At 43.1% G+C, this 16556-nt stretch overlaps 1 protein-coding gene across 2 annotated transcripts in view; it reads right to left on the bottom strand.

Moving 5' to 3' along the window:
• The window catches only part of GRIN2B (glutamate ionotropic receptor NMDA type subunit 2B), a 403956-nt gene that overhangs the window by 3095 nt on the left and 384305 nt on the right, over positions 1–16556 (bottom strand). For both annotated transcript variants that reach the window (XM_059186007.1, XM_059186008.1), the window contains 3 exons: positions 6620–6780; positions 4594–4781; positions 1092–1330 (listed from right to left, as the gene is read on the bottom strand). In XM_059186007.1, the coding sequence (XP_059041990.1) occupies positions 1092–1330; positions 4594–4781; positions 6620–6780 (588 nt within the window). The remainder of the gene's footprint in view (positions 1–1091; positions 1331–4593; positions 4782–6619; positions 6781–16556) is intronic.

The following is a 16556-nucleotide window of genomic DNA, read 5'->3' as shown; positions in this document are numbered from 1 at the left end:
TTTCCTCTACAAAGGCCTTAATTGTGCTGTAGGCCTATGAATGGGATTTCTATTACAGGCCATCAACTCCCACTGCTTCTGCCAGCACCCTATCCGGGACCTTAGAAAGGACTGCACCATGGAGCAATGTGGCTCAGGGACCACACGTTCCTTCTTCCTGCTTACTTACTGAATGGCTTGAATCAGCTCACAGCCAGAGAGGAAACTGTTCTCTATCACTAAAATACTATAGGAAATTATGAAAAGATAGAACAACTTAATGAGAAATCCATTCTCTTACATAACTCCATTAGAGCCGAAGTTAGTTATATTTGAAATCTAGACCTCTATTCTAAAAGGATATCTGAGGTCACGTCTCATGAATGAATCCCATAACCTTACTGATGAAATTAAAAGAGGCCTGTTTCCCCCCACCGTCCCCCTGTGATCCTCTGTTCATATTTAAAACTGAATTCCGGATCCTCACTTTGGACTTGAAACTTAAAAAAGACCGAAGTAAAGAACACCTTAAGAGTTATACTCGTGTTTCAATTAAGGAAGTTTCTGGAATGTAAATTTCTCATAGATCAGTACTTACTTCTGAAGGTTCTGTAAAGCTCTTTAACTCCCCACAACTCACACATGGTTAAAACAGCATGAACAGTGGAACTACCAATAATATATCTTTGTATGTCAGAATAAGAGAGATATATTACATTTCACTATTTGAATAGAGATGTGATTTTAAAAAAAAGATTAAATGATTAATACATCCCATACAGAATTAACTAGTGGTGATGGAAGGCATTTGGTAGAAGGCCAAATTTTTCATTTTGATTGATCTGTCAGTTCTTATTGGGAACCAAATGCCAAACCGCACACACAAAGCTGCTCCTTGAAGGAAAAATAATATCACCTGTTTTTTTGTTTTGTTTTGTTTTTGAGCCACCTGAAATTTTATCACCCGACCCCTTGGGGAAACGTACATGATGTAGTTTCTGGCTTTAGCTGCACAAGGCTGGAGTCAGTGCCCGCCTGGGTCTCCCTGCGTCGCGCAGTGCCAGACTAAGCCGTCCTTCCCAAGCTCCCAGCACCTCCATCAAACCACTTACTCTGCTAATGGAGAAGACCATGCCAGGCTTGCCAGAACAGACACCCATAAAGCAGTGCCGGAACTGCCAATAGAATAGGTGTTCGCAGATGAAGGTGATGAGACTGAGAGCCATGGCTGCCCCCAACATGTAGAAGACGCCTGCCATGTTGTCAATGTCCAGCTGGCTGCTCATGACCTCATTCTTTTCGTTGTGGCAAATGCCAGTGAGCCAGAGAGCTTCCAGCTCCTCCATCTCTCCTGGACACATGGCAGAAAGGAAAACGAGAGAGAAGACAGAAGAGCAGAGAAAGGGGACAAGAAGGGGTATTAGGGAAGAAAGAGAAGAACATGAGAGAGAAGGAGACATGGAGAAAGAAAATAAAGTTCTCAGTAATTTTATTAATATCACTATATATATATATTAACTCACCCATGTATTCAAAAAGTATTCAGTGACAGCTCAGTGTGGGGACTGCAGTGACATAAAGATATGAGGCATTACCCCTGCTCTCCATTATCTATCCAGTCGCCATTGGTATAGAAATAATTAATAGGACTAGCAATATGCAGGTAACAGGGGTTCAAATTCAGGAGACTAATTTTGTGGATGGGGTGGCCAGTGGGTTTTCACGAGGAAGGTAGGACTTCAGAGGGACAGAATGAATGGGTACATTTTAATTTAACTTGCATGAAAAGGCGCTCCAGGTGGCAGAAATGGCACGATCAATGGGAAAACACAAGGTTTGTTTGGGAAAGACATGCAGAACAGCTCAGCCAGAGTGCAAGGAGGCAAAGGAAGCTGAACAAAAAAGGTTGAGGCAAGATTGCTGAGAGCTTGAGTATCAGACTAAGTAAGCATTTGTATTTTATTTTTAAGATAGTAAGAAATAACATTAATTAAACACGAGATTCAGAACATTGTTCTTGAAAATATGCAAACCAGATGGGGCTGGGGCAGGAGGGACAGAAAGAGATAAGCAGGGAGACTGTCTCCCCACGGACCCTCACACTTACTGATCTCTTGTTGCAGAGGGAAAGAGAAATGTTAAGACTGAAGAGGAGAAGCTTGAATCAAACAAGACCACCGAATTCAGACCTGCCTCCTTGTAACACCACTTAGAGAAGCTTTGATTAATTCGATTCATGCCGGGGACAATAACCTTTATCTACTTCACTGGATACAAGGAATTAGCAAGGCAGAAACCTTAGACAAAAGGAAAATGAAGGAATCCACATGCCCTAGAGTGCATCCGATTCTAGGCAAACAAAATTCTGAAAATCTCATGAACTAAACTGCCTGTTTTAATAACTCCAATTTGGCTAAAAATTTGAACTTTGCGTAAACTGACTGGAGCTTTGGCAACTTCTCCCAGTCATCCCTACTGCCGCCCTTCCTTACTGACAGAGGCTCTGTTAATTGCCTTTGAGTGAGAGCTACATGAGAATTCCAGAAGCCCTCGTACTAACATAGCCTGTTAGCACTCCAGCTAGAAATTCCTTATCTTTTCAGTGTTAACCAAATCACTTTTCACTCATTGCTTTGATCAAACTATGATTTTCCTAACTAGTGGAACAACCAACTTCACCTGGATCTTATAATCCAGCTGTGTTCTTCTGCCTCTCATCTCATCCCTAACTGTGAAGGTTCTATAGATATAATTTAGAGAACCTCCCGGCTGATGGCCTGTGTGGCGAAGCAGAGTCAGGCTGTTCCTGCATAACTGGATATGCTTCTGGGAGACTACAGGAAGAGTAGGTACTCCAGGCAACAAAGTGAAGAGGGTCGCAGAAGACACAAGTATAACGAAAGTACCACCTAACACCAGTCAGAATGGCCAAAATTAACAAGACAAGAAACAATGTGTGTTGGCGAGGATGTGGAGAAAGGGGAACCCTCTGACACTGTTGGTAGGAATGCAAATCGGTACAGCCACTTTGGAAAACAGTGTGGAGATTCCTTAAGAAATTAAAAATAGAGCTACCCTATGACCCTGCAATTGCACTATTGGGTATTTGCCCCAAAGATACAGATGTAGTGAAAAGAAGGTCCATCTGTATCCCAGTGTTCATAGCAGCAATGGCCACAGTCGCCAAACTGTGGAAAGAACCAAGATGCCCTTCAACAGACGAATAGATAAGGAAGATGTGGTCCATATACACTATGGAGTATTATGCCTCCATCAGAAAGGATGAATACCCAACTTTTGTAGCAACATGGATGGGACTGGAAGAGATTATGCTGAGTGAAATAAGTCAAGCAGAGAGAGTCATTTATCATATGGTTTCACTTATTTGTGGAGCAAAACCAATAACATGGAGGACATGGGGAGATGGAGAGGAGAAGGGAGGTGGGGGAAATTGGAAGGGGAGGTGAACCATGAGAGACTATGGACTCTGAAAAACAATCTGAGGGTTCTGAAGGGGCGGGGGGTGGGAAGTTGGGCCAGCCTGGTCATGGGTATTGTGGGTATTGCATGGAGCACTGGGTGTGGTGCATAAACAATGTACTTTCCTAGTACACTGAAAAGTAATTAAAAAAAAAATTAAAAAAAAATAAAAGAAAGTGGAGATGAGATTTTTTTCCCAAAGCAAGCTGGCTGCTTGGTCTCCTCCCAGGATGACACTGGGGAGTACCTTATGAATGTCGGCCTCAGAGGACCCTGTCCCCAATTCCTCCCTCTTCTAGCTGAAAGAGCAAGATGGGAGAGAGGGTTGGATGGATAGATGGATAGAAGGCCACAAGTATATTTCTGTACCATTTCTCTGGATCCATTCTTTGGAGACCTTTTTGAAGGCCTATCCACTGCTCTGGCCACATGTATCTATACTAGCTTCTCTTACTTTATCCTTTAAATTTAATCATACCTCGTGATCCTGACACATACCTCCCTGACCAACTACTCTAATCCTTTCTCCTAAATTTCACCCAGTTGTGGGTTGAATTGTGTCCCTGTCCAACACCTCCCCTCCTCATGCCATAGTCCTCTGTTGGAAGTCCTCATCACCAATCCCTTGAAATGTGACTTTATTTGGAAATGAGGTAATTGCAGACAGAATTAGTTAAGAGGAGGTCATCCTGGAGTAGGGTGGGCCCCTAATCCAATATAATTGGCATCCTTAAAAATGGCATCAATCAGGCACACACAGGTAGACAGGCAGCAGGCACATAGGGAAAATGCTATGCAGACATGAAGGCAGAGATGGGTGATGTGTCTACGAGTGCAGGAATGCTCACAGTTGCCAACAAACCACCCCAAGCTGGGGGAGAGGCATGGAACAGATTCTCCCTTGAGGCCCTCAGAAGGAACCAATGCTGACGCTTAGACTTCTGCCTCTGGAACGGTGAGCCAAATTTCTATCACTGAAGTCACTCAGCTATGGTACTTTGTTAGGCAGTCTTAGCATACTCATACCTATCCCCAAAGTTACTTTTCTGGAAAGGCTGGGGTTACAGGTGTGGAGAAGAAAGAAGGGTCGGTGTTTTGGACTGGCTATCAGAAGAGCCGCCATCTTTGACTCACCATCTCCGAACAGCTGCAGAATAGCAAGGTCCACCTGGCGCTTCCAGCCAGAATCTTTTTGGATGGCAATGCCGTAACCAGTGGAAGCAAAGACCTTTCCGCTACCAATGGTCACCAGCTTGCAGCCTTCATCTCTGCCGGCCATGTAGTTCAGCACTGCTGCATCGTAGATGAAGGCATCCAGTTTCCTGTGCAAAACAGAAGCAAACAAACCACCCGGTGGAGGAATTTTAGTACAAAACTACCTATGGGGCCATTAATATGAAGCAGTAGGGTTCCAGCAAGCGATGGGGAGAACCCATTCAAAGTGAGGCTCGAGTTGGAACTCAGCCAGAATCTAAAGCCTAAATCCCAGGCTGTTCTTTATGTGATTTCAGGTTGAAAGGAGGAGTTCTTTCCCTCCCACTGGGAACGATGAGAATGTAAGTTGGGCCTGAAGCCAACTCATAAGCTGTGTCTGAAAGGAGAAGGAGTAAAAAGGAATCAATAGAAATAATAACCGAAATAATGAAAAGTAACCATCACGATGATAACAACAAATAGCATGGGTTAGATTTATATAACATTTTTCATTTCTCAGTTCATTACAGTCCAGAGTGGGGATAAGTGTAGGTGTATGTGTTTCAATAGCTGTGCAATGCTATTTTTGTGGTCAGAAAGGTTTCAATATTCTGTTTTGCAGCACAAGGAAAGAAAGGAGCATTCTGGGTGGTAGCAGCACAGGCTTATTAAGAGCAAATGTGTGCAACTACAGGAGAACCCAACGTATAGACACATCCAGACCTCACAAGTTCCGAAACATCTAGGAATCTCATTTTATATAGTGCACTTTCCAAGGAAGGAATATGCAGGGAAGGGAGTACAACTAGGGGTAATGGCAAGAAGGCCTGGACCAATATTTCAAACCAACATTTAAACATATCAAAAGTAGAGAAAGAAATTCAGATACAGCCATATAGGTAGGTAATATAGAGAGGTCTGCAAGAAAGAAAAGCATGCGTCCTCCCTTTCACATTTACAAGGTAAGTTAGCTTTATCCTTCCTTGAGGAAAAATAAGCCCTTTATGGTACGATAAGATATGAAACATTTTCCAAAAAGCCCATAAGTACCCGATAGAAAAGTGGTACACCAAAAAACCCCCCAAACTCCAATATGCTTGTCAACTGTGTATATACCAGGGGCCAGACAACCTACCACGGTGGTCCCATGCCCAAGCTCAAATCCCGTTACCTGATACCTCCTGTGATTTTATGGTGATAAGACAGAGTCTAACAGTATTTAAGTAAACAGGCATCTGGGTGGCTTTTCCAGAACTGGAGCCACTGGGAGGTCCAAGTGTGACTAGTCATCATACAACACAGGAAATCAGTTATAAGACCCCTTTACCCCTAAGTCCCAATATCTATGATGCTCAATTATCTGTCTTATTCCACAGCTGTGGCTTCGAGAGGCCAAATGGATAAAGGGACCAATGTGGCTGGGATTATGCAAGCCCACATATCTGCAGTTTGTGAGCTCCTTTTAACAAATACTTTCTAGAGTATAAAGCTGGATCAAAGAACACCAACAAAAACTGTACCTGGAGATCAGTCAACACATTCTCACTGCTTGTTATCTAAAAACCTTCACCCTTTTCTTCTTTCACTTCTCCCTTATCCACAAGACCCCAGAATCATTCATTTTCACCTTCTGGTCAACAGCTGTGCATTTCATGTGTAATACATGAACCTTAGCCTTGACTCGTCCCTTCTACTTTTATGGCCACTTCATTCCTGTTTCATGGTTACATTAATGGAAGTAGAATATAATTTGTAAAACAAAAATACATAGAGGTATCTGATAGCATAGGAATCTTTGTTTACTGGCCTGAATTATATTGTCAAATTCAACTTGGAAATCCACGGAAAGCAAATGCAGTCTTCTTTGGTTTAACTTTGGCACCCAAGCACAATATACCTGATTCAGTGTACATTTAATAAATGTGAGAAAGACATTAAAGACTCTGAGCTTGGAAGCAGTTCTTACCCTGTTTTCAGGGAGAGCAATGCATCATCTACACCCCTCTGGTTGAACTTTCCCATGTAGGCATGCATTTCTGCGTAGTTATTGCGAATATTCCTCTCTGTGCTGCCATTGGGCACAGTCCCAAAGCGAAAAGGGGGTGAGAAGTCATTAGGTCTCTGGAACTGGAGAGAGAGAAAGAGAGTGAGAGGGAGAGGGAGAGAGAGAGAGAGAAAGGAAGAAAATGCTTCAGAAAATGTGAAGAGATATTAAGTTAGCATTCGTGGATTTATAGGGAAGGCACCCGGCTACAGTTCACCAAATACATCAGCCCTCACTCAGGAACAGTGGATGCTAATTGAAAGAGGACTTCAACTTGACTTAATATATATCATTGAGGGCTTTCTAGCAGCCCAACCCTGGATTTAATATATAACCTTTGTGTGTTCCATTTATGCATACTGCTCAATATCAGTGATGATGGGAGTATGGAGCTTAACTGCAGTGGGTTAGTCACCCTTATACCTGAAAATTGTGTAAAACATGTTTCCAGCCCTCTTAACTTAAGGGCCTGAATACACTGTCATTGCACCATTGGAAGCTATAGGACTTCAGTGGGATGAGCTACAATGTACTCCCGAAAATAATTTGTTGGGTATCAAATATATTTTGCTAAGAAATTTTCTCTTGACCTCCCTTGATACATTAAAAGCCCATTATGTATTCTACAAAAGTTATAGAATAAATTGCAAAATAAAATACAATTTTAATTATGTTTCTTCCCTTGCTTAAGAACTGGGAGTGGATCTCCAGTGCCCAGCATAACAAAGTGAAATCTCTTAGATTTTTCACCCCTATGACATCAAGCTTTATTTCTGGTATTGCCCTGCAATGAGTAAGTCTGTACATTGCTTCCTGAACAAATAATTTATTCATTTGTATCTTCATGGCCTCAAATAGTCTGTTCCCTCAGCATGAACTCGCTTTTCTCTTGAGGCCAATTCATGTCCTTCATCTCAAAAAGTAACTCAAAGCAGTTTCTTCAGGACACCTTCTGAGTTCTTTCTTCCATCAAGTCTACCCAAAAGGACTACTTATGTTCTTAGTTTCTATTACACTACAAATGCAAGTACGCACTAAATGAGCTGGCTAGATTCTGAGAGCTAGCCTTTGATACAGTCATTAAGAGGTTGAGCTTAGATTGAGAAAGATGTAAGTTGAAGATCAGCTCCATCACTTACTACTGTGCGACCCTGGGCAAATAACATGAACTCTCTGTGCATCATTTCCTCATTTGCAAGAGGAAGACAATAATGTCTATTTTTCAAGGCTGTTATGTAGATTAAAGGATATAATGTCTAAGAAGTGCCTGCCATAGCACCTTGCATGCAGTGAGTCCACAATACAGATTCTTCCTATTATTTTTAACTCATGTCTGTATTGTGCATTCCCCAGTAAGCTTCCCTTTCCAACCCTCCCATTCTGTTAGTACACCTGTGATCAGACAGATCAGAGTAACGCTGCCGTACCTTGGCATACGAAAGACAATGGAGACATGTTAAGTCCTCTTGGTTTCAATACTATACCATTGACTTTGGAGATGTATTTTAAACTCTAACCTGCAAACTTAAGAGGTCTCTGGTCCTCTGGACTTGTGTGGGATTAAAGACATTCTCCTTTCACTTTTCCTTGACCTGGAAAGCTCAGGAGCTTTTCAGAATATGGGGATTTCATAAACCACAAAATATCACAGCACCAGGAGCCACAAATGTCATCTTCAGGGCTCAGAGCTGGCCATAGTCAAGAGCAGAGTCATGCAGTAGTATTAGGTGATCTGTGATGCATCAAAAGACTACTACTTTCCTGACTCAAAGGCTCCCAGTCTGATTTACCACGGTGCTTTTTGCCATTAAGAGTTTTTGCTTAATTGGTCTTGAAAGGGCTGTGATTTTTAAGTGAATAAAAGAGTCACTAAGAATTTTAGATTTGGATAAGTCACTCAAGGTTAACTAGTCCAAGCCTCTCATTTCACAGACGAAGACTGAGGCAAAGAGGACAAGTAATTTGCTCAATGTCATGCAGTGGTAGTAATGGCTAACATTCTCTGGGATCAATTGGCTTAATTAATAGTATTCCTCACTATGCACAGCAGATAGCAAGTTTAAGTAAACAGGAATATGTTTATTGGAAGGGACAGAATGCTATGCCTATCACTGTCAATTATAACCCTTCACTTGTTTGAAAAAAGGCACCCAAATCAAAAGCAGAGTACGTACTCTGGTGGGCAGCAGTACGAATAAATGGACTCCCTTTAATCAGTGATTCCCCACTTTGCTAGGACAGTGACAACCGATGCTCACAATGATCAAGATATTCTAGGGCCCAGAGTATTTTCTGAAACATCAGTGACAGTTGAAATCATGTCCAGTTCTATTCCAGTATAAATTATTATATTTCTACTTTTTTTAAAAATTGGCAATCCACGTAAGGTATACACAATAATTTTGATTAACCAAATGGGATCGGATGCCCTGAGTGCCTCACTTCCTGATGAAGCTAGATTATGGAAAGTTTCAGGACTCCTATTTCATAACTTTAAATTTTAAGTCATCTTCAGATTTCCAGATGCCGTTTTATAACTATGTCCTTGAATAAATAAAAACTAAAGAAATGATCAAGGATCTAAAATAGCCAACAAGATAATTTCACCAAAAAAGGCAAAAAGTTGAAGGTCTTATAAGATCTGACTTTTAGACTTGTCATAAAATGATAGTGATTGTGAAGGTGTGACATTAGCATAGAGAGAATAAGGAGATTAATCAGAAGACAGTAGAGTGTCCATCCATACACCAACAAATATGGTGCAAAGGCAGATAAAGTGGAGATGGGAGTGTCTTCAACAAATGGTGCTGGAACAATTAGATATCCATATGCAAAAAAAAAAAAAAAAAAAAAAAAACCACCAAAAAACTTCATTTCACACCTGATGAGATACAGAGAAATTAACACAAAGTGAATCGGACACCTAAATATGAACTATAATATTTCTAGAAGAAAATACCGGAAAAAGTCTTTGTAGCCCGAGTTACACAAAGATTTCTACATATGACACCAAAAGCACAATCCACCAAAAGAAAGGAAAAAAAAAATTAGACTTCATCAAAATTAAGAACTCTTTGAAAGACAGTTAAGATCATGAAGAGATAAGCCACCAGTAGAGAGAAAATATTTGAAAATCAATTAAAGCTATTAAAAATCTAAAGGAAGTAAATGAAAACAGAGCAGGGCTCTGATTGAAAGCATCTTCCAGAAGTTAAGAATCAGAGGAACCAGCCAGCATTGAAAGAATGGGAAAGTATAGTCTTGGAAAGGACTGGTCTTGGAGGCAGATAATTTGTGTTTGGCTTCTAACTCTTTCTCTGACCAGCTGTGAACATGGGCAAGTTACTTGTATTTACAGAGCCCCGTTTTTCTGGAAGCATTATTTTTGATCAATAATAAGATAATAGATAGGAAACCACTTTACCCAATATCTGGCACATGGCGGATTCTAAAAATTATTAACTGCTTCTGTGAGGGCGAAACTTTAATATCTAAAATTATCTTATGTTAGCCAGTGTTTCCTGAAACTCTTGTTCTCCAATTTGTTCCTTAAACTAGGCCAGCTCTGGTGACCAGGAATGTGAGTTTGCTGCCCTAGAATTAACCAATGCAGAAGCAGGAGTGAGCTTGGCTTTTTCTTTGAAACTTCTTGTCCCAGCTTGTGAGGTTTAAATAAAACTCAGTTTTTTTTTTTTTTTTTTTTAAATAATTTTTTAAAACTGTCATGGGAACTTGAACTTGACTAAAATTCATGACCACTGAGAACTGCATGTTCAGCGAGGCCTGTAGGGGAAGAAGGAAACAATGATCTTCCAAATACCTTGATGCTTCCACTAAATGTCCCGTAATAAACCATACCCCAAGCTGTGAGGCATTACAGAGCACTTGTTTAACCTGAATAGTAATCAGTGCTCTCTGGGGCTTGGGAAGGGAGTAGTATTTTGGCCTGTCAAGAACTAAGCATCTTAAAATCCACAGAACAGGGAGGACCCCAAGAAACAATTAAAAAAAAATTTTTAAAGCCCAAATACACTAAGGAGAGTGGTACTGGACTAAAACATTCTGTCTGATTTTATGGTAGTGACCTTTAACACAGTATTCCTCATGAAATATAATGAGTAATGTAACATGTAATGGCCGACCTTGAACATAGAAACTTTTTCCAGAGATCTGCCGATTAGAATTATAACAACAGATTTAGACAGAGAAATAAAAATGCAGAAAGGAACCTTAAGGATCAGCCGCACTTCACAGGTGAGGAAACTGAAGCCCAGAAGAGACCAAGTAAGTTGTCCAAGGCCACATGGGGAAGCAGGAGGACAAGCTGAGGCTTGACCTCTGGGAGCCGAGCCTTCCCACTGCCAACTCCGAGGCTGGCTGACGAGCCCTACGCCTGTGTGCTGGGATGGAAGACGGCTCGCTCGAAGTGGGGCCCCAGGGGAGGGTATCCTTCCCTTTTCGGCACATCAAGTGCTGACTCACACTCACCCCGTGGAATCAACACATGGCTTCCAGCAATCACTGTGGGCCTGCACTTGCACAAGGGCAAAACCAGGCTGAATGTGCTGAGAACTGTCATCCTACCTGATTCTCCTGGACAGAGGCAGGGAAGCAGAGTTCAGCCCCCTTAGCTGTTCAGACCATCGTCTCAGCCCCCATCTTAGTAACCTCCAAGTGAATTAGTCTTGGCAGCCGTGCCAAGACAAAGGTGCTAGAAGGCCAGGAGCAAAGGCCCCTGCCCTCTCCCAAAGACAAAGGGACTGGAGGGTCCTGGGGCTGCCATGGCTGCCGCCTTCCCAACAGAGACCTTCTCATAGAGCCTTCTGCAGAGAGAAGGGGAAAGGTATGCAGGGATCTGCTCCATTTCATTTTACTTATTAAAGAAATATACAAACTTATTTTCATGTGTATAAGGCATTATTAATTCACTCACAGTCTTACCTGTATCCAACACCTATGTATTTGCTGGTAATAACTCACATTATCTCCTTTAACTGTAATAATTAAAATGCATCAATTCATTTGGTAAATATTTGCCAAGCATCTGTTAGTGGAGAGGACTGTATTAAGAACTATGGATACACAGATGAAAAAAGAAAATCCAGCTCTGTTTTCGAAAGATTTAACTATTAGAGAGTCAGAGATGTAAACATTCATTCATTTTTTTTCATTCATTCCTTTATTCACCCCTTTATTCTTTCATTCATGCAGATACTCAGCAAGGATTTGCCGGCATCTGCCACGTGCACCTGCTCTTCCGGGTGCTGGGGACACAGTATGAAGAAGAAGAAGATGCTGCTTTTATAGAGTGCACATCGTAAAGGAGGGAGGCAAATAATAGAGCCCCCTCTTTAAATGTAGTGGACTCCTAGACAACCACCAATTCCTTGTTCCTCCTCCCACTGAGGGATGAGGTCTATGTTCCCTGCCCTTCATTCTGGCCAGGCCTCGGCAACTTGCTTGGCCAGCAGAAGGTGCAGAAGTAACATTCTGGGACTTCTGAGGCTAGGTCATAAGAAGCTTTGCAATTCCCACCTGGGCCTCCTGGAACCTCACTTCCGGGGAAGCAGTCCACTGTGCAGAAAGTCCAAGAGCACTGAGGCCACCATACTGGAGCCATCACAGTCCCATGCAAGATCCCAGCCTAGCCCCAGCTTCCAGTGACTCCAGTCAGGGTACCAGGTAGGAGACGAAAGCCATCATGGACCCTGCAGCCCAGCCCTGCTGCCCAATGACTACCGCAGTCACCTCACTTGATGCCACATGAGGTGGAAGAATCAGCCAGTCGAGCCCTGCCCAAATATATGACCCCGACTCTCCCTCACCCCCAACCAAATGTTCAAACACCATGGAATGGTTCTTGCTTCAAGCCCCTGGGTGCTGGGGTAGCTCGCTGTGTAGCAACAGATAACTGGAACACAGACGATGTCATGGAGTGCAAACGAAGGGCTAGGAAGGAGCTGAAACAGCTGTCAGATAGGAAAGAGTGACAGGCAGAAGAACAAGTTCTGACCGGCTGTCCTGCCCAGGCCCTTCAGAGCAGGTGGCATCTGAGTGAAGACCCACATGATGTGAAGGAAGCAGGCATCCAAGGACTGAGGGGGAGTGTGGAGCGGTGCCAGGGAACAGCAGACACAAAAGCCTGACCAGGGATGAGCTCGGTGTGGGGAGGGGGGCAGTGAAGCATGTGAGTCATGCTGGGGCACAGGCGTGCCTACCCAGCAGTCCGGAAGCTGCAGCATGGGGGTCAAGGCTGGAAGAGAGAGCCTTCCCCTTCAACGAGAGGGGCAAAGGAGTTTCTAGATAGTGACAGGTGTGCCAAGACATAGGGCGGTGAAAGGGTCTGGGCATGACTGAAGATCCCGCGTGCCTTGTCACTGTCAGAGCCCAACACGGCTGAGGACAGTGACAGAACCTGGAATCACAAAGGGAATTGAATTTTGAATTCTTTGCAAAGTAGTTTCCAGTTCATGCTCTAGGGGATAAGAAAGAGCAGAGCCTCCGGAGCCAAACTGTCTGCATTCAAATCCTGGCTCTGCTGCTGGAGCACTGTGTGACCTCGAGAATCTTGCTTAACTTCTCTGTGCCCCAGTTTCCACATTTGTACGGTGGGGCTAATAACAGAGCCTACCTCAATCAGGCTTCTCAATAGTCAAGCAGTTAGTCTGGGCACAATGTTGCATGGTGCCTGGCACGTGATCAAGACACCATACTGTTACTGCTATCATTATTGTTGGCTTCCATTGTTGTCAGAAGCAACTGAAGGACTCCAGCAGTGTGTTAAGAGTAGGTTTTTGTGTTAGAAAGAGCCCAGAGGTCTAAGCATGAAGGAAAAGTTGGAGGACAGAGATTGAGAGGGGCAGAGCAGGACTTGAGCCCCCCAGATGGTCTACACACCTGGGGAAGCAAGGAGAAACAGAAGCATCTCTAGACAATGACCCTCCCACCCAAGAATATGAAAAATGGCAGGTGCACAACGAGATAAAACACAAGACCACACAGGCATGGACCGGCACCACCAGAATTCCGAAAGAGAAAGGCTGCAACCAGCCTGGAGGGTTTCATGGAGGAGGCTGGATTTAAGCCAGCAGGGAGGATGGGCTGGATTTGGAAGGGTGGAGATGGGAAGTTAACTTTGGTTTACATTGCAAAAATCCCTCTGCTTTCAGACCCCTCCCCCAACACAGCTTAGATTCCGTGGTGAGTGAGGAAACATTTTAGAGACGTCTTTGAGGACGTGATGCCAGGAGAAAGAGCAGGTTCTGCAAACAAAACAAAAACCCTCCTAAATGTTGACTGTGCGCAGGCTGTCGTGCTGAGCACCAGACAAAGCCCAGCGAGGTTAATTAGAATTAGATGTTATGAATGATGGCAGCTCTACTAAAGTGGAGAAGGTGGCAAGAAAATGCCTTCTGGGGTAGTTGGCTGCCCTGAAAAATGGTCCTTGTCATTCAGTGGGAGTCTGGTCAGCATACGCGGATTAGGGCAAACCGGGAACTTGACCTTGCGGGGAACAGACACCGTATGCCCTGTTTGCAGGGTCCATCCACATGGGACATGGAATCTGGGGGCTTTTGTCTTCAAAGCCTGACAATCCTGCACATAAATATTCATCCCATTCTGCCCGCTTTTTCATTTGAATCACAAAAAGGATCAATGCCCAAATGCCACTCAGCCTTCCAAGGCACCCGCGGGAAAAGGTAGGAAGACATCAGATACAAGGGTGGCGTTTGGCCCATATTACTAATTATGAGGCTGCAGTAGAACATCAGAATCCTGAAGGGCCCACTTTTTTTTTTTTTTTTACCTACCCAGCACTCCCCATTATCATTCTCATTACCATGCCTACCCTGTTTCACCACTTCTCTTAGTACTAACTTTTACTATTTTTGTGAAATTTCTTATTCTATTCATTCATTCATTTTAAAATTGTGGTAAAAGTATTAATAACATTAAATTTAGTGCAAAATTTTGTCTCATTTTCTTTTGTTAAAGATTTGATCTCTTGGGACGCCTGGGTGGCTCAGTGGGTTAAGCAGCTGCCTTCGGCTCAGGTTATGATCCCGGCGTCCTGGGATCGAGTCCCACATTGGGCTCCTTGCTCAGCAGGGAGCCTGCTTCTCCCTCTGCCTCTGCCTGCCATTCTGTCTGCCTGTGCTCGCTCTCTCTCCCTCTCTCTGACAAATAAATAAAATCTTAAAAAAAAAATAAAGATTTGATCTCTTTTAGAGAGGGACAGAGAGTGTGAGCAGAGGGAGTGGCAGAGGGAGAGGGAGGGAATCTCAGGCAGACTCAGTGCTGCTCGTGGAGCCCGACACAGGGCTCCATCTTACTATCCATGAGGTCATGACTTGAGCCAAAATCCTAGCCAAAATGACCTAACGACTGAGCCCCCTAGGCGCCCCTTTTCATTGTATCTGTAAGTGCCCAGGATGGTGGCATGAAGCACATTCATACTTTTGGGCAACTGTTACCCCAACCCATCTCCAGGGTGTTTGTCTCCCCCAACTGGAGCCACATACCTTTGAAACACTACACCCTCGTTAGTCCTACGAATTGTAACCACATACAGAATCTTGCAACCACAAGCACAATCAAGACACAGAACAATTCCATCACCACCCCCCCACCCCCGCGCCCGCCAAAATTCCCTCCTGCTGCTCCTTTACTCTCTCCTCCCCTGCTTTAACCTCTGGTGACCACCGATCTGTTGTCTATTTCCATAAATGGCGTTTTTTCCAGGATGTCATCTAAATGGAATCATACAGGACGTAACCTTCTGAGATGGGTTTTTGTCCTTCTAATAATGCCTTTGAGATGCAACCATGCGGTTGCGTGTATCTGTAGGTCATTCCTTTTTATTGCTGAGTGGAGCTGCATTGTATGGATGTGTCAGCTTGTTTATCCACTTACCCATGTAAGGACATTTAGGTTACTCTCCGTTTGGGGTAATTACAAAAAGAGCAGCTGTAACATTCATGTGCAGGTTTCTGGGTAAACATAAATTTTCATTTCTCTAAGGTAAACACCCAGGAGTGCTGGGTCACATGTGCATCCCCTGCTCAAAGGGCAACACTTTTTGTGTCTTTTCTCTCTTCTGTTATTTTTTTTTAATTAAAAAAATTATTTCATTTATTTTTTTAGAGAGGGAGAGGAGTGGGGAAGGGCAGAGGAAGAGGGAGAATCTTAATCTCCAAAGACTGAAGTTCAAATCTGAGCTCCATCACTTATTAACTGAGTTAATAAACAACTTAATAAACAAGCCATTAATTTTGAAACTGAATTTCAACTATATTCTAAGCAGTGAAATAAGGCATAACATCCCATTACAAAGCCTCTATTTCAAAACTCGGGGGTCAGGACCCTCCCTGTGGAACAAGCTTGTTGCGGATACAGTGATGGATTAGAACATTCTAGATTCCACACTTTCATGAAAGTTATAATCTGGGATGGAGGTGGGAGGGAAAAACAATTATTCTACATTTCATCATAAATTATTCATTGGAGAGAACAGTGTTCAAATTCACTCAGACTAAGTGACTGAATTGCAATTAATGATAACATTATAGAACATAGAAGACACAGGAATATAATAGAAGGGCTGAAAGTAATTCACTTCTCTTCCTGGGCCCCTAGAGAACCCGATACCATTCTGCGACTGCCAGAAAAGGAGTTAGCATATAGTGAGCACTGAAGACCTGAGTCATTTCTGTTCTTTTTCCTCTTATCACTAATATTAGCTCTGTTAATATTAGAACTGCTTGTCCATAGCAGCAAACACACGGAAGTTTGCAGATGAAGAAATTCACTGTTGGATGGGAGAAGCCTGGTAAATCTGTCTTCCTAACTTTGGATGCTG

The sequence above is a fragment of the Mustela lutreola genome, chromosome 8 (assembly GCF_030435805.1).
Source record: "Mustela lutreola isolate mMusLut2 chromosome 8, mMusLut2.pri, whole genome shotgun sequence".
NCBI lineage: Eukaryota > Metazoa > Chordata > Mammalia > Carnivora > Mustelidae > Mustela > Mustela lutreola.
This window is presented reverse-complemented; position numbering and strand designations above follow the sequence as displayed.